Source organism: Mesoplodon bidens, assembly GCF_964165515.1.
Source record: "Mesoplodon bidens genome assembly, chromosome: 11".
Taxonomy (NCBI): Eukaryota; Metazoa; Chordata; class Mammalia; order Artiodactyla; family Ziphiidae; genus Mesoplodon; species Mesoplodon bidens.
In genome coordinates, this window is record NC_138167.1 from 3309186 (window position 1) to 3335051 (window position 25866).

At 51.2% G+C, this 25866-nt stretch overlaps 1 protein-coding gene across 1 annotated transcript in view; it reads right to left on the minus strand.

Moving 5' to 3' along the window:
- Positions 1-25866, minus strand: part of CRACR2A (calcium release activated channel regulator 2A) — a 103994-nt gene that overhangs the window by 23587 nt on the left and 54541 nt on the right. The window contains exons 7-12 of the mRNA XM_081250260.1: positions 19722-19812; positions 15715-15810; positions 14129-14316; positions 8746-8817; positions 5030-5075; positions 2812-2918 (exon numbers count right to left, since the gene is read on the minus strand). Coding sequence (XP_081106386.1) covers positions 2812-2918; positions 5030-5075; positions 8746-8817; positions 14129-14316; positions 15715-15810; positions 19722-19812 — 600 coding nt within the window. The remainder of the gene's footprint in view (positions 1-2811; positions 2919-5029; positions 5076-8745; positions 8818-14128; positions 14317-15714; positions 15811-19721; positions 19813-25866) is intronic.

Below are 25866 nucleotides of genomic sequence, written 5' to 3' on the forward strand. Positions count from 1 at the left end.
GGTGATGATGAAGGCGAAGGTGGTGAAGGTGAAGGTGATGAAGGTGATGATGAAGGTGAAGGTGAAGGTGATGATGAAGGTGAAGGTGAAGGTGATGATGAAGGTGAAGGTGAAGGTGATGATGAAGGCGAAGGTGGTGAAGGTGAAGGTGATGAAGGTGATGCTGGCTCCCAGGTATTAAGCTAATGACAGTCGGCAACAGATGCACACAGCCCCCGTCCTCGTGGAGTGCTTGGCTTAGCAGGACTAGAGCAGTCATGACACACTCACTACACTGTTCCAGATTGTGGGAAGTGCCACAAAGGAGAAGTAAAGGTGTGAAGAAAGGAGCATAACAGATGTGGAAACAAAGCATCCTGGGTTAACAGTCGGTGGCCTTTGCCCTGGTCCCATGCCAGCCCTTACCAGCTGTGTGTCCCCAGGTAAGACGCCAACTCTCCAGGCCTGTTTCCTCACCCTTCCGCCCTGCCCACCTCCCCAGTAAGCCAGTGCATAAACCAGACCTGTTAGGGAAGCAGCCCTCGGGGATGCAGGCGAGGGGGACCACTGCTCTGGGAGGGACCCCGGCACGGCAAGCGTCCACCACCAGCTCAGGGTGGGAAGGAAGCCCTCCACCCGCTTCTCCTTCCTTTCTCCTTAGGATCAGGAGTGAGTGGCCTCAGAGGCCTGAGTGCACGTTTGCTTCCAGAAGCACCTGAGCATCCAGAACAAGGAGAAGCAGCAGGGGGTGTGGAGCAGTCGGGCCCCAGACGTGGGTCCAGGGCACGGGCTGTGTCCCCAAGGTTTGCGAGCAAAGGCCCCACAGGCCCTCCTGGTGCGGCCCCCTCTCAGGCCTTTATGAGCAAGTCAAGCTGAGGGCTGTTTTACGGGGAGGAACTTGAGTCCAGAATCGAAACACACACACACACACACACACACACACACTCGAGAACTAGAAAATAGAGCAGGATGCGGTGGCAAGGCGAAAGTGGGCGACGGACACAGAATATGCAGAACAGGGAAAGCCCCTTCACTTGCCCCAACTCCCGCCCCCCCAGCTTCTAGCATTTCTGGCCCCTAAGGACCAAAAACAGGAAAAAAAAGAAAAAAATGAGTGTATCACTGTTCTGAACTCTGGACATTTCTGAAAGATAAATTAAGGTATAATGCTTGCTCACAAAAGTGCTGACTTAGTTTGGATCCCTTGATATAAAAGAAAGGATTTGTAGCAATTCCAGGACTCTTACACTTATTTATAAAATCAGCTTTTTCCAGAAACTGACTGCCATCTTTCCAACAAATCTCTTCTACATTCTGACGCGCCTACTAAGTGCCTAGCCACTTCAGCACACAATTAGCATTCCCATCTGCTTTCACTCTGCTCACACACACGAGTGCACATGTGTGAGCACGTGTTGTGAGCAAGTATGCACACGCACAGATGCAGAGCATGGCTTTTCAAAGGCCTTGCAACTAGAAAAGAAACAGACACTGAAATGACCCTCAATGAAGCGTTTCTTGGCAAAAGCTTCTTACTTGGGAAACTCTCAAGCACTATTACATTCTGGAATACCTTCAGCTTAGCGTGACTAAGCTCCTTTTCGGTTTTGCCACCAAATGCTATGTACCAGCAGCAGACAGCAGTCACCTCTGACAAAGTCTGCGTGGGAATTCGGGGTTTGCAATTTATCGATTACTCATCAATTATTGTCTGTTCCCTCCACTCAGTTAGCAGCTCCATGAAAGCAGAGATGGGGGCTATTTTGTTCACTCCGTATCCCCAGCACACGGCACTGAGTCTTGCACACAGCAGGCACTCAGTAATGGATATGAAGGAGAGGACTCGTGTCTAATTGATCTTTGGAGACTTCACAGGACTCAGAGAATGTCAGGTACAGAGTAGGCAATCGGTCTCTGCTTGTTGGAAGCAAGTATTCCGTTCCGAGGAACCAACAGGTGAACTGCTGCTGTGGGAATTTGGCTCCCATGTTGTGTCTCCTGGTTCAGCTATTTAGAAGAGGAATTCACGGTGATCAGGGTCAAGGTCTTGAGCCATCAGGGACTGACATGCCCAGGTCACCTCCACTTGGCAGATTTATCTATTTCGTGCTTGCTGTCCTCAGGGTCTCCTGGACGAGCAAGGGCACACACTTTGTCCCGGGTTTGATACTTGGGGATCTGGCAGCCTCCACCCCTCTGTGGCCATCCATGGGATGAAGCACGTGCCCCAGAGAAGACAGGGCAGGGGTAGGGGCGGGAGGCTGGTGTGCCTCCTTCGGGGAGCAACGGGCCACCCCTCTGGGGACTTAGATGCAATCGTGTGCTGTCCAACAACAACCAAGCATGTTATCCCTGAGTTAATTAAATATGACTTATTGAAAGGAGTCTGTCAAGTACAGGCCCCATTCTCATCTGTAAAGGACTTCAACGATTGGAGATTCCGTACTACACTCTAATTACCCTTCAGACTCACGCAGTCCTGTCCCTGGAAAACCAAGAGCCTCCATTCTGCTCAACAGACAGCAGAGCCCAGCCCAGCACCCACTCCCTCCCTCTCTCTGACCCCTCGTCCTCCGACCCCCTCTGTCCCTCCCCTGATCTGCAGCCCCTCTTCAGCGCCCCCTGGCAGGAACGGCCTGTCCTAAGTGCTTGCCCTGCACCTAGATGTCAGAACAGGAAGGCACGCGTCCTCCAAGACTCAAGGGGAGCGACAGTGGCTGACCCCAGGCTTCCCGCCAGGGCCAATCTGCACTCAGCTTGGGCTCAGAGCCTGCTCCCAACCTGGCAAGACCAAGGAACAGGTAATGAATGAGCGGAGCAGGGATGCCTTACCTTCTGAGCATCCCTCCGCCATCCACGTATTTGCCGATCACAGAGCCAGATCGCTGCTTCTGGCTTGCCTTGGAAGCAGCTGTGTTTGCCTTGGCTGCCTTGTCTTTCTGTAGAAACACAAAATGGCCTCAGATCCACGCCTACTGATTTGTCCCAACGTTGGAGCAGAAAAGGGCTCAATTTCCCCACCTCATAGTTCAGGCTTGAAATAAAACTCTAAAGGAAGCAAGCGATGGCCTGGGCTCGTGCTAGCCCTCACCCACTCTTTCCTTTTGCTGTTATCTCTCACCATAATTCCTCCATCTCCTGTCTAATAAGCTAATCAAAGTTTCGAGCCTGGGGTCTGCCAGGTTACCCTTCTCAGGAGTAGTGATAATTTGCAAGAGGACAAGCTAAATGTGGGGTGCATAGGAAAAATATTTATGGGCAGAAAAAACTCTGTGCATCTTTAAATCACACACACTCTTCAGTGGGGTTTCAATCCCTCTTTATTTCCAAACCCCCAGATAGGAGGATCAAGGAACCCAGTGCCTTGTCCACAGCTACGAAGCTAGGACAGGGTGTTTCAGGTCTTTTGTGGAAGTAGGCTGGCTGTAGGTAAACTGCTCACATATCTGCAATGGAGAGACCGGGTGGAGTGGGGGGCTTACACCTGCCTCGCCAGGGCTCGCCTGACAGATGTTTTCCAGATAAGGGGGGGTTAGATCACAGGAAGAACCTCTCATTAACCAGCCAGCCCCGTGGTTCCTAGGGATCCTTCCTGAAAGAAGGAGGGGTTGCAGTGCTCCCAGGGCCCCTGAAGGTATGGCTGTGATCCTAAATTAATCTTTAATTGTGATGCGGCATGAACACGATTTTATCCCTCTTTCTTCTATTCCCCGCAAGGGTTCTTATTCCCTTAATTCCATTCCCTTCTCAAAGCAGAACGAGTTTGGCAGGTGCAGGAAAGCGAGGTCAAGGGATTAAGGTGACATTTGTTAGGAAGTTTTAAACTCAATTCAGTGTTACTTCTTAACAATTATAACCATTACCACCATCAAACAAACATGCGTAGGCTTAAGCCTTGCTCTGGTAGTACACAGAGGTGGGCGGCAGAGACATGTTGCTGGCAGCCAGCGGTAGAAAAGACACTGTGACGTACAAGGTCCCTAAAGGATTTGCACTTATAAACTAGGTTGCACCGAATCCGGGGCAAACTAGCTGCCGCGTACTGACCACATTTAGGTCACTGAACAGCTGAGGGTCCAGCACAAGACCTTCCTTTCCCAGAGTTTTTCACACACACAAAAATCCCTACAATATGGAAAAAAGGATAGAGATTCTCTTTCCTCATGTGATAACTGGGGTCATGGTCCAAGGAGGCTAATGATTTGCCCGAGGACACACGTGAAATTCATGGTGTGAATAGTAATAATAATAATATAATTTTTAATATAATATATATTTAATATATGTATATTATAATAATATTATTAAATATATTTGTATATTTAATAAATATATAATTTTGATATAATAAAAATATTATAATCCTGATCATCAGAATGTCACATCAATCCATCCTGCCCACCTTTTTCCTCCCTTCAGAGCTTCCACAGCTACTGTCTAAAGGGGAGGATGTTAGGGGAATGAGAAATCCTAGATTCTGTTTAACGCAGCCGGAAGTGAAATTCTTTAAATAAATACAGGATTTTTGTGCTATTTGGGAAAGTATGTAAGTGTGGCACTCAGGTTCAGAGAAGCATCGGTCCCCACGGGGTAAAAAAATTCGACATAAAATCAACTATGTAAATATACATTTTTAATTCTTTCTACGACAGTGTAAAAAGGAAAAATTTTCATCAAGCGATCCAAATGTTAATGAAGAAAAAAACTGAGCATTTTGGTTTAAAAGTGATGGTGCCATTTCAACTGCACCATCTCGTGGATGGAACCATCATTTCTACATCCAAGAAACGTGGGACCATCCCAAGTATTCCAGTCTCGTGGTGCCAAGAGGAAAGTGTGTCACTTCACGGAAAATTAACACACTATGACCCTATAGGTCAACCTGAGTTTTTACTATTTTCAAAAAATCTTATGCCACTGTCCTGCCCACACAAAGGAGTGACCAGATTCCAAGCCTCAGGATCTTCTTGGGCCAGTCCCAGCACAGGTCTGGCTGCCCCTGGGCCCCAGTCTTTGTCTTCCCCCAGGGGAGGGGGCACTGGCCAATTACCTGAAAACGTATGTCCCGTTCATCCCGAAGATGCTTGTTCCTTTCCCTGTGGATGGAAAAGGGGAATCTATTCAGACATGGGGCTTGCAGTCAACAGATCCAATAGCATTGGTTTGACGGTCAGATGGGTACAGAGGAAGGCCGGGCATGGAAGGCCCGGGGAGGGCGTGGAACCACTTTCCTTAGGGATTGTGGCTAAGGGCAGAGGGTAATTGTGTATAAGTCAGGTCAGAGGCAGGGGGATAGACAGAATGGCCTTGTGACACCCAGGGCCCTTCAGGACCCTGCACTGGTTCATCTGATCACTAAGGGAGCCTTCCACAGAGCGGACCAGGTGTTCCAGCTCTGCCTTGAACTTGCTGTGCCCCCCCCAAACCTTTCATTCATGAGTGCATGTGTGCCTGCATGCCACACGTGTCTCCCCGAGCCCGCACTGTGTGCCGAGCACGGCTGGCTGTCAGGGCTCCACCAAGGAATGGAAGAAAAAGTTCCTGCCCCCAGGGCATTTGTATTTCATTGCTATTGAGAAAAGTAAAGTGGGGAAGAAGTGGTATAAAGAGGGCCAGAGATGGAGGGTGGTCAAAGAGCACCTTGCTGAGGAGGTGGCAACTGAGCAGAGGCTTAAAGGGTGCGGAGGGGAGAGCCCAGCAGGGATGGGGGAGAGCGTCACAGGCAGAGGGAATGGCAAGGGCAGGGCTTGGGGTTGGGAGACACGTGGTGTGCATCCAGGGGAACGGAAACGAGGGAGCGGATGCTCAGAGTGAGGTCAGAGGAAAGATGGGGGAGGTGGGGCTCTGCCATCCCCTGCCGTGGGCCATTGTCAGAACTCTGAACTTATCCCAATGAGATATGAAGCCATGGGGGGTGGGCTTTGGCCGAGGAGTGTCCTGACCTGACTCAAGTTTTAAAAGGAGTCCTAGAAACGCTGTGCTAAGAGTGATGTGCTGGGGACAAGGATGGGGCCCTGAGAACTGGCCCATAGTTTAAGCAACATGGAGGTCATTGCTTCCACGTTCGGTGGAATAGGGGGAGAAAAAAGCCTGGTGGAGGGCTGAGAATGTGAGGCTGGGAAATGGAGACGGCCGAGTGTAAATGGAAACAACTCTTTGGAAGTTCTGTTGAAAGTGATGAAAGAAATGGGAAGTAGCTGGATGGGCCGGTGGAGACAAGAGATACTAGACAAGAAATATTCTAGCACGTTTGTCCGCCTCTCCCAAAGAGAAAAAACTGACAGTAGAGGAGAGAGAGAAGAAAGACGGGAGTAGTCCTTGAGGAAGGTGGGATCTAGTTACAGAGCACGAGCTGGGGGCTGGCCTTGGCTGGCAGTGAAGGCACAGGTGGGGGGCGGAGCACAGGGGGAAGGTCTCAGGATGGTGCTGACTGCCACGAGGATGGAGAGGAGGCGTTAGGGCTTCAGCAGGGGACTGAGTGGGCCTGGGGACACGGTGCAACCGCAGAATGCACTCGAGGTTACGGTGGGAACTTTATCTACCAAAGCGTGAGGTTTAGGGGATGGCCAGGTGGCCTCGGGGTGCCTTCCGGTTTTGTGACTCTCTGACCCTCTGACTCTCCCGGCCAGTGGCCTCAGAACCATCAGCACTTTTGAAGGGGAAGAGAGGGCACGGCGGTGGTCTGACCCTTGTCATGGCAATGCGGCCGTGCTCTGGCGCCTACTGTGTGCAGGCACTCGGCTACGTGTGCTGCCTGCACCCTGCGTGTTAGACCAGAGGTGGGCTGGAGTAACGGCCTCGGTCCCCTGGTCCTGCAGGAAACAGCAGGAACATGTGTGGGGTTGTTTTGGACCAGTTACACATCTGATGGGCAGGCAGGCACACAGCCAGGGCCTCAGGACAAGCTCATGGGGGCAGTCGCGGGGTGCGGGGAGGGTATCTTATAAACCCTGAGCGAAGGGAGCTCCTCCTGCCACAAGGACCCTCCCTCTGCAGGCAGTGGCGTCAGCAGCCTTGCACTTGGGTGAGGACCTGGGGAGCCCCGGGCAGCCACGCCTTCGTCTCCTGTCTCCTGGAGCATCTCCATGCCGAGGCTCCGACAGGCAAGGGAATGTTCTGCTCTGTACGTGTGTCCTCTGTCCTTCATGGCACCGCCCTGTAGCGACGGCCGCGCACAAGTCACCCAATTCTCCCAGGAAGCCTGCGACACAGGCATGTCCAGGTGGTTGACAACTGCTCAAGGTTGCACAGGGGATGAGGGGCAGGGCTGAGTCTGGAACCAGATCCAGCTCCAAAGTGCATGTTCCTACCAAGCGCCCTGAAACTGCTTCCATGTGCCCCCATTTCCCTTAGGACGGCAGCCCCTCGCCACTGGGTCACACCCCGGCTGTGGTCCTGATCCCCCCTCCCAGTTCCCGCTGTCCTCCCACCCCACCTGCTCCCAGCTCTCTCTCTCTCTCCCTGATGCCCGTTTCCCCTGGCTCTCTGTCTCTACCCGGAGATCTCATTGTGGAGGAAGAGTCTGCCGTGGGCTCTCCCGCCACATCCGGGCTCTCCCCAGCTGGCTCGGGGACCAGCGACAGCACAGCAAGGTTCAGGCTGGGATTCTGCACAGACGCTGGTCTCCGTGAAAAAGACCCACAAGTGCTGGCAGGGTGCTGCCTTGTCATCCTCCCCTGAGCCTTCACACTAAATCCGCCCCTGTATTGTTTTCTAAGTACAATAGAAAAAAGGGAAAAAACCCAACCAAACTCGTTCTTGTACGTCTTATTCTCTGCCTTCACTAAAGCCTTCCTGAGAACCCAGACCTTCTCTCACAGGGATTAGAACTTGGCCCCTAAGAACCACTTCCATCTCCCTGGCCTTTGGAATCACATCTTGAGGGAAACAAATCTGAAATGCATTCAGTTTGAAGAACTTTTCTATTTGGTGGCATCAAAGATGCCAGATGCAGTGATTTTACCTTGCTTTCAAATTAAAACAACAACAACAACAAAAACCTCAAAACCTTCAAAATGTACCCAATTCAAACCCACCTGCACTTTAAAAATCAGGACCCACATTTCATCACTAATCCCCAGGAGGTGTTTGACAGGCAGCAAGTATAGTGACTTAGAAAGCTCAGAGGCAAAACTGAACATTCCATGTTTCCCCACGCCCGTTTGGGTTTGGTTGTTTTTTAGGGGGGATAATCCAAACCAAACCCATGAGCTTTGAATTCACAGGTAGCTTAACAGGCTGAGGACACTCCTAACGCCCTTCCTGCTGCTCTGTTGGTGATTCATTTACTCATTCAACGAACATGAACAGAATACAGCAGAATAAAGACCATCCGCCAGCTGTGGACTCCGTTCCGGCTCTGGCAGCGAGCGTCTGGGTCACTCTGGTAAATGACTCCATCTCTCTGATATCAGCTTCCTTGATGGCTAAACCCCTGTATTAACAGTTGCCCTGCTTCCCAGGTTTTGTGGAAGATGAAGGAGGTGCTACCTCTGGCATGGACGAGATGCTCCATAAATTCAGTTCTCCTCCCACCTGAGCAAGTACCGTGCCAGGTACCAAGCAGGAGGCGGCAGCGCCTGCCTGCAGAGGTACCAGCTGGAGAGGGGGGTGGGCACCTGTGTCAATGGACCAAACATATGGAGAGGTGGTGCTCAGTTGTCGAACAGTATGTTGGGGACCAGGGAAATGTGGGCGCTCCCTCAGCAGGCAGGGAAGACTCTGGGGGTGCCCCTTCCCACCCAAGGCTCTGGGATGCAGACGCACCTTAGGAAATCCAGCTGTTTCAGGAGCCCTGACTTCTCCCGCTGCAGACTCTCCGTGATGCGGTAGACTTCCCTGCAGGGGATGCAAGAGGCCAGTGATGAGTGACATGGTGGGGAGGGGGTGCTACCAGGGCACGAGGCAGTGACGAAGTTGGACCTGGAAGGTGGTGCCCGGGCTGGCCTTCCACTGGAGAGCACGGCCTCGTGCAGGGCTTATGGCCAGGTCTCACCAAGTCGTCTCAGACACCCTATTTGGAAGGTGAAATGATCCCTGTTGTTTTTTGTTTGTTTGTTTGTTTTGTTTTTTTTTTGGTACGCGGGCCTCTCACTGTTGTGGCCTCTCCCGCTGCGGAGCACAGGCTCTGGACGCGCAGGCTCAGTGGCCATGGCTCACGGGCCCAGCCACTCTGCAGCATGGGGGATCTTCCCAGACCAGGACACGAACCCATGTCCCCTGCATCGGCAGGCGGACTCTCAACCACTGAGCCACCAGGGAAGCCCGATCCCTATTTTATAGACACAGATAGTCAAGTAGGTTTGATAACTCTCCCTGGCAACCCAGGACCGAGTCAGGGTCCTAATCTAGACCCCCGACTCCCTGTCCCAAGGATACAGCTTGATGATGACTGCACTGTTTTCTCAGGCTCCCAGTGGTCCTGCCCCGCCCCCACCAGAGGTCAGGGAATCAGAATCAATACTCCTCTCCAGCCCAGCCTCGGAGGGTGAGGGCAGAGGTGGTGTTTCTCCCTCCCCCCGACCCCCCCTTGCTGGTTTACTTTGTTTGCAGGAGCTACTGAAGACCTATCTTTCCTTCCCCACTTTCCCCCAACAGTCTCCAATCTGTTCCCGGAGATCTGGAATTTCCACTGTTGCACATTCATTTCTTTGACTAAAATTTCTTATCACTAGCTACAAAGCAGAGATTTAATGTATCAATCATAATCCGTCATTTACATCACAGTGTGAGCGTGTCAATCATAGGAGTTTTGAGGAAGGGGAGAGAGAAGCTGAGACATACACAGGGTGGCTGGAGGGCAACTCAGGCTGCGAGGCAGGGGGCTTTGTGTGCTTTGTGTACATCTGTATCCTCGACACAGTGTCTGGCTTGGAGGTGCCGTCAACAAATAGCAGTGGGAAGAGAAAAAAGAGAGAGGGCTAAAGGAGGGGCGGGGAGGGCAGATGGCAGGGATGGAGGGAGGAAGAGAGCTGGAAGGGGGGAGGGGGGGTTAGGGAGGAATCCAGCACCACTCAGAGAAGAAAGGAAAAAAGTAAAGCAGAATGGGGTGATGTTGGAAAATAAACCTTGCTTAACTGCACAGTTCTGCTTCCATCCTTCCCTCTGTGCCCTGCACCACAGCTCAGAGATTTTAAATCTCCCCCACGCTTACTGCAAAGGGTCCCATATTTCCAAGCCACAGCCTAGTAAGTGCGTCACTGCCACGGGCTGTCAGGGCTGCCTGGACTGTGCACAGGCTGAGCTGCGTAAGGACGGTCCCCTGGCAAGCCCATCCACATCACCACGAGCTTGCTGGGGCCACAGGACTCGCAATCGCCTTATTCCTTGAGAGGTATCTGTGGGGCTTTCCCCTTTATAGCAGAATTATAAAGTCAGTTTGCGACAGTAACAGACTGTCTCAAATTCCAAGTTCACCTCAGACAATGCTTATTAAGTAACAGAACTTCTCTGGCTCCTGCAGAGCTGCAAACTCCCAACATTTTATTACCAATTATATTTAATGTCCACTGGAGAGAAAACAATGTCTTCCCTATTATCCAACCTGGGTCCCTAAACGCCGTCTGGGACGCCTGGTGAGCACAGCTGTCTGCTCGCAGCCTGGCGCCCTGGGAGCTCAGGTTGCCTGCGTCCGGCTTTGAGGCTCCGCCACCCCCATCCCGGGTCCTGCTTCTTCCTGGGGCAGCCGGAATCAGAGGGCTTTCCCCGCTGAGGACAGTCACTCACACCGGAGACCTAACCTAACGGGTTCTCACAGTGTCTGACCGAGGGGCCAATTCCTCCACAACAAAGAGGACCTCACTCCAAGCCTCCTCTGGCCCTGCTTACAAGGCACCAGGGACCTTGGCACCGTGCACACACACATATACACACACATACGTGGTATGTATTGGTGCAAACCTACGTCTGTTTGTCTAGTAGACACACATCTATCTAAACATGCACACATATGTATATTCAGATAGATTTTTTTGTGTTAACAAATAGAAAAGCATTTCTGCCAAAAAAAAGGCACTTGGATATTTGACTAAAATGACCTTGAAAGTCCTTCTAACCTAGGTGTTCTACAAGTTTATGTCTGGCTAACAGGTGAAGTGAAAGGAACAGAACTTGCCATTTTGCGGTACTAACTGGTGAGAGGTTTATGGCTGCTGGGAGGGAAGGGCTGTTGGCTGCGTTTTTACGAGAAAGAAAGAAATACGGAGCGTTCTCCAAAGGGTCCATCAAGGGAAAAGCACAGGCAAATGTAGAACAGTGTGCTGTCGTTGTGTAACTGAAGTGTGTGTGTGTGTGTGTCTGTGAGTGTGTGTGTTAATGTGTATCTCTGTGTGTCTCTGTGTGTCTGTGCCTGCGTGTGTGCGTGTGTCTATGTGTTTGTATGTGTGTGTGTCTGTATGTGTGTGTCTGTGTGTGTCTCTGTGTGTGTGTCTGTGTGAGTGTGTGTGGGTGTGTGTCTGTGTGTGTGTCTGTGTGTGTGGGGGGGTGTGCGTGTGTGTGTGCGCATGCACATGTACAGAACACTCTGGAAGGACCCACGAGGAGCCAGGACTGGTGCCCTCTGGGTGACGGGAGGCTGGGAGTCAGGGGGTGGGGGGCAAACCTCTTTCAGCCACATTTCGTGCCTTGTCATAAACCACCCCTCCCCCAGATACAAGTTAATTAACAAAATAGAGGTGCTGCCTTCCAGCCGACCTTCATCTTTATATTGTCTCCCCTGCTTGATTGCACCTTCTTTATCTGATTTTAAAATCTACTTCTCTTTCCTTGGGCATCTTCAGAGAACAGGAAAATTCATTTTCTCCATTCAGAACTCCAGCTGATACAGGATGGGGTCTGTTGATCTAGAGGCCCACTCTCCCCCCTCCCAGCAGCATCCGGCAGCTGGACATCATCAGGGAAGCACAGGGTATCAGGAGGACGAGGCTGTGACCTTGTTTTCTGACACTAACTAGCTGGGTGGCTGCGGGTTGCTCACTACCCCTCTCTGAGCTTCAGTTTTTCATCTGTGAAATGGAGAGGTGGGTCCCAGCCCAAAGGTCCTGTCAGCTCGGCTGGTCTGGGATCCTGCTCTCTGGAGCTAAGCCTCTCCCTGCCCTTCTCTCCGGGCCTCTCTGGACGAGACACGCTCTCCTGGGCTCCAGCCAGTTCCCCGGCTGCACACGCTGCTGCAAGCTTCTTATTGAAAAAAAGTCGCGAAGGTTCTGGACTCATTTCTCTCTCCCTCCTAACCCTCCTTCCCTCTTTTTCAATTCCCAGCCTCCAGAGACTGTGTCTCTGCCTTGCTTAATTAAGATAAGGCTTCAGAAAGATTTTAATCCTCACGCTGTGATTCGTTACCCCGGCTCCGGTGCTCATTTCCATTTGCCTTTCTCATGCCTGTGCCTTTCAGATGTTTGTCACTTTCAGGACTTGATTGAATTTTTAGAGCCTGACTCCTTAATTCTGTTTATAAAGTTAAGCACCTGGCTGACCTGATCTCAATGGGGAGGAACCGATTTTGCTTGTTGACAATGAAATATACTGTCCTTCCACCGGGCATCCAAGCCTTGGAATGGAGGGGCTGATTTTACTTTAAGTCAGCTGCTTGGGAAGACATATCCTTTTCAACCTGAGATGTCTTCCTAGGGTAAAACTCCAAATCCAAACACATCCCCTCCCTCTCACTCTAGATCATTCCCAAACAGTACAGGACACCACACATGAGGCAGACAGCAGACCAATTTTTTTTTTTCTTCTTGCGGTACGCGGGCTTCTCACTGTTGTGGCCTCTCCCGTTGTGGAGCACAGGCTCCGGACACGCAGGCTCAGCGGCCATGGCTCACGGGCCCAGCCGCTCCGCGGCATGTGGGATCTTCCCGGACCGGGGCACGAACCCGCGTCCCCTGCATCGGCAGGTGGACTCTCAACCACTGTGCCACCAGGGAAGCCCCAGCAGAACAATTTGATTTAGGCTGATGCACCGACGATTTGCCAGCGGTCAGACAGAGTCAGGGCTTTTGAACAAAGAGAGTTAACACATGTAAAACATCAAGCATTGGTAAGACTGCCCTTTTTTTGAAATCAGACTTTATACATTACCTCACCCAGAACCAGGCACCCAGGTTTTGCAGAATGACTACATGAGTCCTTGAACAAACGAGTGAGTGAAGGGTGGCCAGTCCTAGTCCTGGGCACAGATTTTCCGGCTGACTCATTTGCCACTGTGGGGAGTCAGCAGCGTGTGTCCAGCACTTAGCATCTCAGGACAGGTACTTAACACCTCTGGACCTCAGTTTCCTCATTCATAAATTAGAGTTGATAACAGCAGTACCTGGCACATCAGGATGCTAAGAAGGTCAAATGAGATAATGTCAGATTTTTGACGTAAGTGAGGTACGCTGAGTGCCCAAGACAGTGTTGAAAGCACTGAATAGCTTTCAACAAATGTTGCTGATGTGAATCCGCCAGTGAATGCACTGGTACATGGATGAATAGATAAGCAAGTGAGATTCCAGGGCCTCAGAGAGCCCTTGTTCTCAAAGCCTAACACTCCTGAGACCGATTCCTCAGTGACTTCTCTGGCTCAGGTGCAGACCCAGCCTTGGACTGCTCCCAGGGGCACCTCCATCCAGCAAACCAAACCCAATGGCTGGACACCTAAAGTAGCTTATCAGCAAACCAGTCCCTAAAGATGTGGGGCTGCCCACACAGAGGAAGGCTGAAAAAGGAAGGAAAAAGAGGAAGGAAAAAAGTGGGCAGAGCTGGGGTGAAGCGTCCAGGCACTGTCACACGCCCTGTCGAACTACATGCTGACCTCGGCAGTGTTCCTGGCCCCCCCTGTGCTCCCAGGTCTCCGAACCATGACAGTCAATGTCTGGTCTTTCCACTCAGGATTTTCCCCCAGACTGCCTCCTATTTGTTGGTTGGGTAACGTCTTTCTAATCACATAATAAATTTTCTGAGAATGAGGCTGTACGTTTCTTGTCAATCCTAGGTAGTGCTTGGCACAGAACTGGTCTGCTTCATCGTCTCAGAATCCTAGAAGGTTAGAAGAGCTCCCAGGGACCAAGGAGCCCCATCCCCATGTTATGAGCAAGGAGGAGGGTCGTGGGGGGGGGCTGACACGCTCACAGCAGGGGACGGATCTGGAGGGCACAAGGGTGACACTCACATCTCCTTCTCCTGGTGGAGTTTTCGGGCCTCTTGCTGGAGGCTTTCCAGCTGCTGCTGGGCATCCTGCAGCTCCCAGGACGTCCGCTCCAACTCCCCGGCCAGCTCCTGGTTGGTGAGTTTCAGCTTGGTGTTCTCAGCCTTGGTTTCCTGCTTGTCGCTGTGCAGGGCGGTGCACTGGCCTTCCAGCTGGAAAGGAACGGGGGCGTTGTGCAGAGGGGAGCGATGAGTAAGCACCGCCCCCCCCATCAGGCCGGCCTTTCCCAGCCGCGCCTGCTTCCTCCACGTGGTGGGCGGGAACCCACGCTACTGCTCCTCACTGCCCTCAAGGCTCAGTCAGCTCTGTCCTGCCCCTTAAGGCACACATACACCCTTCTGGAGGCAGGAAGAATAAATTCAGTTTAATGAACGTGGCCAGTAAGAGAAGAAGGAAGCAACAACAAGGAATTTTGTGTGATTCTCAAGAGGCCCCTGAGTAATCAGGCAAGCATGCAGTGATTAAGTCGAGTGGCGGTCATTCATTGGAGGGAAAAATCTAATTGGTAAGAACTTAATGCATAATAGTGAGGAGGAGGGAGAGGAGGAGAAGCCAGGTACGACTATGCAGGTGGGGGGGGGAGGGGAGGGGAGGGGAGGCAGCTGGCCTTGAGAGCGTCTTGCTGCAGGAGAGAAACCGAAATCTACAGGTTGGATACTCAGAGGAGTGGAACCGTCTCCAGCCTTAGCACGGGGGTGTCTTCAAGTGTATTTTAATGTGCTGCTAAAAATATCCCTTTCTATTCAAATGCAACCAATGTGTCTGGGTCTGTCCAGGGCTGGATGCCTGCCAGCACCAGACAAAACAAAACAGGAGGCCAAGTGGTATCCGGGCCTCTCTCTCCTACGAGCCCCTCGATTTGGAGAGGAGGCTGCAAGCGCGAGGTTCGCCTAGGTGACCCATCTCCCTGGGGTCCTGAGCCACGCGCTCCCAGCCACAGTGGATGGACCCTGGGACACCACCCAGACTGTCTCTGGGGACTCAGGTGCATCAGGAGCGCGTCTGGTGTCTGCATCCACCCTGCGGGGTGACGGGAACTGTCCCAAAGGAGGCTGACGCACCTTGTACGGGCACACGGGGAGACAGGGGATGGACAAATTGACCTTAGTCCTGGTCAACCTGCTCTTCCAGCTGGAGGCATCCCTGGCCATCCTGGCAGGAAGACATCACAGTCTGCAGCCTCCCCCCAGATATCAGTGTCTGTGACCCCTGTACCGCGGCATCCCCCTTATCTCTCATACAGGATGCAGGAAACAAAGTAACGTTTTGGCATTCTGGTGCCTCCTGGGCATAATTATACCACGATGTCTGCGGAGGATACTTGGGAGAATTCTTGGCAATTTTTCCAAGTTAAACACCAGGCAGTGGAGAGTAAAGGCTTTATCTTGGGATCAACTGTGATTTCAAATGCTCTCTTTTGTACAACTAAATGGTTCTTCTCAGATTTAAGAAAACAAAGTCCTTAAGTGAATGGTAGGGAAAGTGGGCAAGCGCCAGAGGAGAGTATGGAGTGCAGAGCAGGTGCTCTGAGGACACGGGCAAGAACATACCCGCTTTTGCTTCTGGATGAGCCGCTCCAGTTCCTGCTCCTTGGAGAACAGCTTCTGTTGCAGCTCCTGACTGCAGGACTGGAACCTCTCCGTGTCCTGCCAAGCCAGGAAGAAGGACACGTGAGACCCAGATGCACCGGGATGGAGATTTTTTTTTCCCCACCTTGAACCTGCTCAACAGCAGGGAGGGGCCCGCCCATCCTTTGGGGTCTTCTCACAACATCCCAGGGCTTTGGTCACCCACCTGCCCTGGCGGATGGAGAGTGTGCACAATGCCAGCCCTCACCACGTATGACCATGTCGGATGACCGCTTCCCACAAGAGAGGCAGCGTCGGTTAGTGGGTGGGTACCGAATGGGGAACTGAACAGGGGCTGAGCTGGAATCTCAGGCCTCAGGCTCCTGTCTGTCCATTGGAAGATGGAATGCCCTTCCGGCTCAGATATTCTGTCCATGTTGGGCGCAGTCATTCAATCCTTTAAACTGCCCTCCCTCTGAAAACACAGGGGCTCCACTTCTTCCTCCTTCAGGCGGGTCTAGGCCCTCGCTGTGTCCCCGCTGGGACGGAGGGCTCCCAAGCCCCGGGGGGGGGGTCTCTGCCCTGAGCTCCACAGCCCCTCCCTCCTGCCCTAGAACCGGCCTTCCCCACTCAGGGATGCGGAGACCCCAGTGATGCAAGCGGGAAGGGGCCTGGTCGTGGGACAAAGAGGAAAGTGTGTGGCTGGCAGGATGCCTGACACTCTCACCAGAGCCTCATCTGGTGTAAGGGCCCTGAGTGGGCAGCGGGAGACTTGGGGTGCAGCCCTTGCCTTGCCCAGCTTCCCTGCTTTTTTCTTCCACGTCGTTGTTTCTTGGGAAACAAAACTACCCGTACCACCTGCAGCTCCCTGCTTGTCCGAGGCATGGCCCCGGCGCAGGACAGGTGGGAATAGAAGAAAGCATCGTGGCTTCCGTGTAACTCACCACAGGAGCCCCACGGGCTTTCCGTGACGTGGAAGGACACCTCCCCAAGGAGGACAGTGGTGAGATGCAGCCCTAGGGGGCAGCCCTGTCTGGGAGCAGCAGGGTGAGGGGACAGCGGCCCCCGTCAAAGCCCAGGAACCTTCCTCAGCTCCTCATCTGGGAATGCCACCTCGTTCCTCTGCCCATTTTTTTTTTTCGGTACGTACGCGGGCCTTTCACTGTTGCAGCCTCTCCCGTTGCGGAGCACAGGCTCCAGACTCGCAGGCCCAGCGGCCATGGCTCACGGGCCCAGCCGCTCCGCGGCATGTGGGATCCTCCCGGACCGGGGCACGAACCCGTGTCCCCTGCATCGGCAGGCGGACTCTCAACCACTGCACCACCAGAGAAGCCCTCTCTGCCCATTTTGGACAGGTCAGCGGGGCTCAGGGGGAGCCCATGACCGTCCTCGTGTCGGCCACACCTGACGGTGGAGGCAGGGTATGACCAGGCAGCCCCTCCTCCCAACGTTTGCTGCAGGGAATCTTCTCCACCCCGCTGGCTGGGGGTGGGGCGAGCAGCTCCAGGACCCCCAGCTGATGCCGGCAGCCCCACAAAGCCCAGACGGAGTGTCTTACCGCCCCTGCCGGGCACAGAGTGCTGAGGGGGTCACGGCCAGTGAGATGCCGAGCTCCAAGCCCTGGCCAGAGGGTGCGGCTTCTCAAGCTGTCATGAACTGTAGACCACCAACCTCACACGGTGGCCAGGCCAAGCCTGCGCGTCCAAAGGCTTAACAGCACGGCCGAACACGTGTTCACGGCTCCCACGCGTACGCAAACAGCACACATCCCAGCGCTGAGCCTGAAAGGCGTTTGGGGCTCAGAGGCCTTGAGAAGGTTGGAGCCGGAGCTGGGGGCGGGGGTGCGGCAGCGGGGTCAGACCCCCCAGCTGGTGCAGATTTGCCCTGGAATTTCTTCCCCCTGACCTCTTTCCACTTCCAGTCCCCAGGCGTTGACCCACCTTTTGCTTCTGGAAGCAGCATCTTTCCTTAGCTATGACCTCTGACTTGTAGTCATGGTGCGGGGCAGGGGGCCGAATGCCGCCCCCGCCCCCGCCCCAGAACTCGGCCCCTCTGTGCACAAAGCCACTGGGGTAAAGGGAGCGGGTCTACTATTGCAGGGGGTGCGGCGGGGGTAAGGCTGAGGCTCTCGGAAACCACCCCCCCGCCGTAGGGTCCGCTAGATGAGGAGCTGCGAGTTCTCTCCGCCTGTTCGCCTTCACTAAGGCTGGAAGTCGGGGGAGGGCGGGGTCAGCCAGGACGCATTAGCGCTCTAAAAAGGAAGGCGAGGGGGAGGTCTGGAAATACTGCCCAGCCTCCAGAGGGCTCTGGGTGGAGAACACACCCGGCTTTTTCTGGAAAGCATTCTGACGCCCTCTCAGCTGGAAGGGCATCTGTGGTAAGAAATGGGGCCGTGGTGTGGATATCGGCGGCATAAAGTGAAACGCTGGTTTAGACCAACCTGCCTTAAGGAGCAAGGGAAGGGACGTGACGGCGGCTCAGGTTCCGCGTTGAGAGGCAGCCGGTGATGGGGTCTCTATGTTCAAAATTCATACGTTGAGGGCTTCCCTGGTGGCGCAGTGGTTGAGAATCTGCCTGCTAATGCAGGGCGCACGGGTTCGAGCCCTGGTCTGGGAGGATCCCACATGCCGCGGAGCAACTGGGCCCGTGAGCCACAACTACTGAGCCTGCGCGTCTGGAGCCTGTGCTCCGCAACAAGAGAGGCCCGCGCACCGCGATGAAGAGTGGCCCCCGCTTGCCACAACTAGAGAAAGCCCTCGCACAGAAACGAAGACCCAACACAGTAAAAATAAATAAAATAAATTAATTTTTAAAAAAAGAAAAAAAACCTTAAAAAATTCATATGTTGAAACTTAACCCCCAAGGAGATGGCCCCAAGGAGGTGGGCTCTTTGGGAGGTGATTAGGTCACGAGGGCAGAGCCCACCAGAGTGGGATTAGTGCCCTTGTCCGATACCCCAGAGAGCCTGCTTGACCACATGAGGACACAGAGAAGTTGGCAGCCTGCAACCCGGAACAGGGCTGTTACTTGAACCTGACCACACTGGCACCCTGATCTTGGACTTCCAGCCTCCAAAGCCATGAGAAATGAATGTTTGTTGTTTATAAGCCACCCAGGTTATGATATTTTTGTAATGGCCCGAACTAAGACAGGAGGCCACCTTTCAAGATCCAAGATTTTTCCGCTGAGAACCCAACAAGTGGATAATCCAAAAATGGATAAGAGGGAGTTTCCTGTAGCTCTGTCTGATGAATATGTTCCCCTAAAGGATCCTGCTTAGCCTGGAACAGGAAGGGATTTCACCAGTTCTGAGCTCCCAGGACAAACAGCAGGGCTTGGTGGAAGGCTAAGTGCCAGACTAGGAGCAGGAATGTGAGTTTTACATTTTCCCCCGTGGAATTCGAGAAGCGTGGAACTTGAGTTGTCTTGGGAATTAAAATTGCTAGGTTTCCAAGGGGAAAGGATGGGAAGCATCGGCTCTAACGAGGGTCCCCTTAGGGGAGCTGCTGGGCGTGGAGTGGCATGGGCTGTCGCGTTCGTGCAGGCTTGCCGTGGAGGTCTCGGGAGCAGCCAACATCAAGCCAATCTTCAGGCTGCTTTAACTGGTAAAGCCCCTCCATCCTTCTCTGCATTTATTCACTCATTCACTGATTCAACAACTATTTGTTGAACGCCTGCCTGCTGTGCTCCAAGCACGGTGGAAGTGCTGAGAGTACATTAGCACATAAAAGGTAAAGATCCTTGCTCTTTGGGGCTTACGTCTTAGTAGGACGAGACAGACCACAATCAATAAAAATAAACCTGAAAATCATATGCCATATTTGAAGGTGACAACGGCCTTGAAAAAAATAAACAAAGCAGGGAAACAGGAAATCAATAGTGCCATGGGGCACTGCAATCTTAGATCCAGGGCTGGGGAGAGGGCATGGTCAGAGCAGGTGGTATTTCAGCCTGGCCCGCAGAGCCAAGCCCCGGGAATGGACTCTTGCCTTCAGGAGAAACTGCTCTTTCTCACTTTTGATTTGCTGTTCCATCTCCTCGTAGAGGTGCTGGATTTCTTCATCATAGGCAGCAATTTTCCTGCACAGGTGACAAAAAGAGAGCGTGATGAGATGCCTTTATCCCCCAGTGGAGCTCTGGGTGGGGTGGGCGGCCATGGCGGTCGGGTCAGCCAAGGCTGCAGGGTCAGCTGACCACTGAGGCCCAGCAGGGCCCTCTCATGCTCCTGTCCCCCAGCTGTCCCTCCCAGGCGATCCACACGCTCCCCTGGGGAGCATCCCCGGCTCCACCTTCCTGTCCTCTGCCTTATCTCAGCACCAATCCACCCAGCCTCTGTGACACTCACCATCCTATTGCCCACGGATCCCTATATGCTTGTTGACAGCATAAAGGTATGTGGTGTGGGCTTCTGTTCTGCTTGGTTTCTTGGTGTATCTGTTTCCCACTTGGGGCGCTTTCTCTCTGCCTGGTTCCATCAGCACCATCTGAACTGTTCTCTCCTGGAAACTATGTGCTGAACTCTGCGTGACCCTCATTTCTCATAGGATCTCAAAAGGTTCCATGGTGATGACCGCCACCACCCTCACGACACCCCTAGAAAGGAAGCGGGCCACACCTGTCCAAGGGCTCACCCATTGGCACAGGGCCACGGGAAGGGTGAGGCTGGGTAAATGCTGATGGCAATAGTGACACGCTGGGTTCTCAGCGCCCCCTCCTACTCCGAAGAGCCCCGCAGGACAGGAAGTACATAGCTGGCCTCTCTGCTCCTACGTGGAGATGAAGACAGATGCGGCTCTGGGGACAAGGTTTGTGGGTCACCCCGGGATGTCTCCTCCTTCTCTCCCAGTAATAGATCCTCCTTCAAGTACTCCCCCAAGTTCAAACGGGAAGGACCAGGTATTAGCATTTGAACCAAGACTGGAGATGATCACATGTGACATTCCCAGGGGACTGCACCTCTATACCTCTTCTCTGGCCGGGCACGGAAGGCCCTCTCTGCCCCTTGCTCCCTGCCCTCTTTCCTGTTAAGGAAACTCTAGGCTCCAGCAAGCAGGCTTACGTCATAGCTCTCCAGGTCTGTTTTCAACCTGTAATAGACACACCTACTGCCAATTTTGGCACCTGCTGTTCTAAACTCAAATGCTGGCACTCCCTTGTTCTCTATTCAACGAAGGAGGCTTTTATAATTGAACAAACAGCCCTGGTTCTCGGTTCTAAGAGGTACCAGAGAGATTTCGGAAGAAAACATCAAGGATAGGAAAGCACTCATTCCCCTGAGCCTTCCGTCATTCAAACTCCCACCTCCCTGTATCCCTAAGTCCCCCTGGGACCCAGTCCAGCGCCAGGACTCCCCCGCCGCCCGAGGCTGCACCACAGCCCATAGGCTGCCCCCTCCTCACGCGCTACCTGAGGGGGAACCTGGCACCACATGCACAGGCTGCCAGTTTGACTGGCATCCTTCCAGTTCTACAGAAACCACACAACTGACCCAGACGAGGAAACCGGTGTGGATCTGCACAGTCAAGGTCACTCACCTGTCTGAGTTCCCTTTCTTGGTTGTATCCCCAAGACCACAAACCCGACTCTGAGTGAGTATGGCACTGGCCCAGGGTGTGCTCAGCAGGAGGGCACAGCTCTCCAAGACTCCTCCAAGCCAAGGCTCTGTGTTCATCACTAGGCTTCCCATCCCAGGAGTAACAAATGTCCTTCTGGTTAAGAGTGAGAACTCTCTTCTTGGTAAATGACAAATGTTTGGATTGTTACTTCGGTTCTTAGCTACCCCATAACAATTACAAGAAAATCTTGGCAAGAAATAAGGAGCCGAGGCACCTGCTGTTGCATAGGGACACCTCAGGGACAGAAATGATACAGTGGAAAGGAAATTTCAGAAACAAAGATGGTCTTTCCCTGGAGCCTGGAATTACCTTCCTGTGCTGGAAGAAATTCCATTGCTACATGGTAGATGGTATCCAGGCAAACTTTAGAGACGGTGATTCCAACTATATAAGTACCAGGGAACTAATAAAGTGATATGAGAAAAACTTAAAAATGGATTTGACGCTGCTAAAGCAATACTAATTACAGTCAGGCATATAAACTGTGTACCATTTAGGCCTAATAACCATACAGAGCATTAATTCTACACTATCATTAAATGTGTTATATTAACTTGAAGGTTTATTGGATTAAATTAATAAACTCTATGCTTCTCATGCTCACATGTCAGTCTGTTGGTCGTAAGTAAGTAATTTTGCAAATTGCTACAAGCAAACAAACAAACAAATGGGGGGGAAGAGAGATGTAGCCTCTGAATGGCACCTACGCCCAGCCCTCAACACAAAGGATGTGCCCACCACAAAGAAGTCCTGGGATGCAGGCGGGCATCAGCGACCCTGGGCCCACACTGGATCAGACATGGAGCTCATTCTTTGCAAACGCTCTTGAACAAAACCGGCCAGCATCCTGGGAGGCTGCCAAGGCCTGAATGACTTCAGAGGATGAGCCCTGACCCAGGGCCGGACACCCGAGCCCCGGGAATGAGATGATTAAGGTGCTGTGCACACCACTCCCATCACCAAACCAGCTCAGAGGGCAGAAGACCTCCTCCGACCCCAAAGTAGCACCTGTACTCCCGGCTCCTCCCAGCATCATCTCGATGACCAAACAAGAGAGCAGGTGTTACAATGGAATATTTACTCAGCCATAAAAAAGAAATGAAATTTAGTTATTTGTAGTGAGGTGGATGGACCTAGAGTCTGTCATACAGAGTGAAGTAAGTCACAAAGAGAAAGACAAATACCGTATGCTAACACATATATATGGAATCTAAGAAAAAAAAATGTCATGAAGAACCTAGGGGTAAGACAGGAATAAAGACACAGAGCTACTAAAGAATGGACTTGAGGATATGGGGAGGGGGAAGGGTAAGCTGTGACAAAGTGAGAGAGTGGCATGGACATATATACACTACCAAACGTAAAATAGATAGCTAGTGGGAAGCAGCCACAAAGCACAGGGAGATCAGCTCGGTGTTTAGTGACCACCTGGAGGGGTGGGATAAGGAGGGAGGGAGGGAGACGCAAGAGGGAGAGGATATGGGGATATATGTACATGTATAGCTGATTCACTTTGTTATACAGCAGAAACTAACACACCATTGTAAAGCAATTATACTCCAATAAAAGTGTAAAAAAAAAAGAGAGAGCAGGTGTGCAAGGTATTTGGAACTGCAAAGTCCTAAATGGATGTAAGGGATTATTTATTATTGTAATTATTATCATGGGCTGCGGGGGGCAAGGGCGAACGCTCCCCAAGGGGAGGAGGGTCTTTGTTTCAAGAATAAAAGGGTTGCTAGGTTTAGAAAGGGTCAGAAGCAATCAGGAAGATGAAGAACAGAAAGCTTAGTCAATAAAACCTCCTGTCGGAGCGATCCATTAGAGATGCAGGCTGTGTGTGAGCAGGGGCTGCAGAGAAATTATTTTTCTGGGAGAAACAATGGCTAGAGACACTCTCAAAAGATCTGGGCATATGGCGTATGGTGCTCCAGCCGGGCTTACCACGTTCTGCCATCAGAGGAAAGAGGCAACTGATTATGTTTGCTTATTATACACCCCTTTATTGCTGCCACTCTTTCTAAAACCACTCAGATTGCCTGACGCACACAAACACAGACTTTGAAGTCTTCTCCATGAGTATTTCCCTGTCTGTTCCAACGCACTGACTGACCTCGGAGGACACCATATGTCTTTATCTGAACATTTCAAAGTCCTGAACTCCTCTTTCCTTTGGGTTTATGCTGTCTTCACTAGGTTACGAACACTCAGACATTGATGTCACCCACAGGGCCTGTGCTCAAAATGTTAATGCTGAAAATCTGTAAGAAATAAATTTAAGAGTTTGGATACCAGACTCAGAAGTCCATGGGTGGACCACATGGCGGGAAATACCAGATTCCAGGGGAACTGAAGAATTTCGGGGTTGGAAGGCTTGTCTGATCCAACCACCTATTTTTCCAGTGTTAAAATCCTCGCCACAATATCTCTACCAAGTATTTACCCAGACTGGGTTAGAACACCTCCAGTGAGAGGGAATGCTGGATCTCTAAGCAGCTCTTTCATCTATGGACTATTCTGGCTCATAGACATGTGTCTTTCTGTGACCTTAACCTGCCTTGGTGTAATAACACTTCATATATTTTTGAACAACATTAAGACTTCAAGGAGTAGCCTTGGGTTGCGGTCATGCCTCTTCACTTCCTCCAGCCATGTCTCACATGGATTTTTTTCTTTTGGAAGTCCCTTCACCATCCCCTTTACTCTTTTCTGAATGGGCTGTAATTGAGCTTTCTCAGGCCATAGAGTCGCAAACTGAATGCCCAGTGTATGAGGTGTGATCGGTGCAGATTAGATCTCTCTTGCTCTAGTTGCTGCCTACCTATTCATGCAGCCTAAGAGCACGTCCACCTTTCTAGGCAGTCACATCACATAGTTGATGAATGCTGAACCCATGTGTCAACTAAAACCCCTACACTTGATGGCAGAGTGGTGGTTTTTGTTTTAAAGATGGTGCGACTGAGGGACTTCCCTGGTGGCACAGTGGTTAAGAATCCGCCTGCTAATGCAGGAGACATGGGCTCGATCCCTGGTCCTGGAAGATCCCGTATGCCACGGAGCAACTAAGCCCATGAGCCACAACTACTGAGCCCATGTGCCACAACTACTGAAGCCCGCGCACCTAGAGCTTGTGCTCCACAGCAAAGACAAGCCACCACAATGAGAAGCCCACTTGTTGCAACTAAAGAAAGCCCATGTGCAGCAACGAAGACCCAAAGCAGCCAAAAATAAATAAATTAATTAATTTAAAAAACAAAGAAAAAGGTGGTGTGACTGAATTATATCTCTCCCACCTTGTGCTTTTGCCATTGGTGTTTTGGATTTGGGCAAGATCTTAAATGTAATTCTGTTAGATTTTATGCTTGTTAGATTCAGTCCATCTTTCTCAACTGTCACTATCTTAATGGATCCCAACTGGTGGCTCAGTGTATTCAATGACCTTCCAAATTTTGTTGATATTTTAAGTTTTCAATCATCGTGTAATCTAACTAACCTATAATGTTAGTTTTGATTATTTAATTTATCTGAGATTTACTTAGAAGAGCATTTTAGGGACTTCTCTGGTGGTCCAGTGGTTAAGACTCTGAGCTCCCAGTGCAGGGGGCCTGAGTTTGATCCCTTGTCAGGGAACTAGATCCCGCATGCTGCAACTAAAGAGCCCCCATGCTGCAACTAAGGAGTCCACATGCCACAACTAAAGTTCCCGTGTGCCATGACGAAGATCCTGTGAAGCCAAATAAATAAAATAAATAAATATATTTTAAAAAAGAAAAAAAGGAGCATTTAAAAAGAGTATTTTAAAAAATATATAAACTGTTGGTTTCTAGTTTTATTGTATTATAGTAAGAAAATGTATTGGTAATGGATTACTTTTTGGAATCTATTAGCCTTTCCTTTGTATCCCCATATTGTCAATTTTTATGTAAGTTCTATAACAAGAATGTGTATTCTACTGCAAGGCACACAGCTCCACATTCATTTCTTAAATCAAGCTTGCTGGTTGATGGTTTCAAATACTCTGTATATTTGATGTGCTTTTTGCTTGACTGATATGTCAAATTTGAGATAAGTTTGTTGAAGTCTTCTAGAACTCTTTTAAAGTCTTGTTTTTATCAAATTTTCTTTGTTTTTCTAAGTTTCTGCTTTTTGTGTTTTGCTATGTTGTTTGGCACATACAGGTTTATATTTGTTGTATCTTCTCTATGGATGGACCTTTTTTTTTTATTACTACAAAATATTCCTCCATATCTCCCTTAATTCATGCCATTGATAAACATGTTGAACACGACAAGAAGAACAGCCTGTAATAGAGCTCTCTGAGCTCTCAATTAATTACATGTGAGCATAAATATGCAACCTGTCTTCTATTAACCACTCTGAAAACACTCCCTTCCCCCAGGGCAGTGTCTAATGATTTCATTCTATGATATCTATGCCTAGTTATTTTGAACAACAGAGGGAGGAGGAGACAGAGAAGAGAGAGATAAGAGAAGGGAGGGAGAGAGACGCGAGTTCTCAGGGG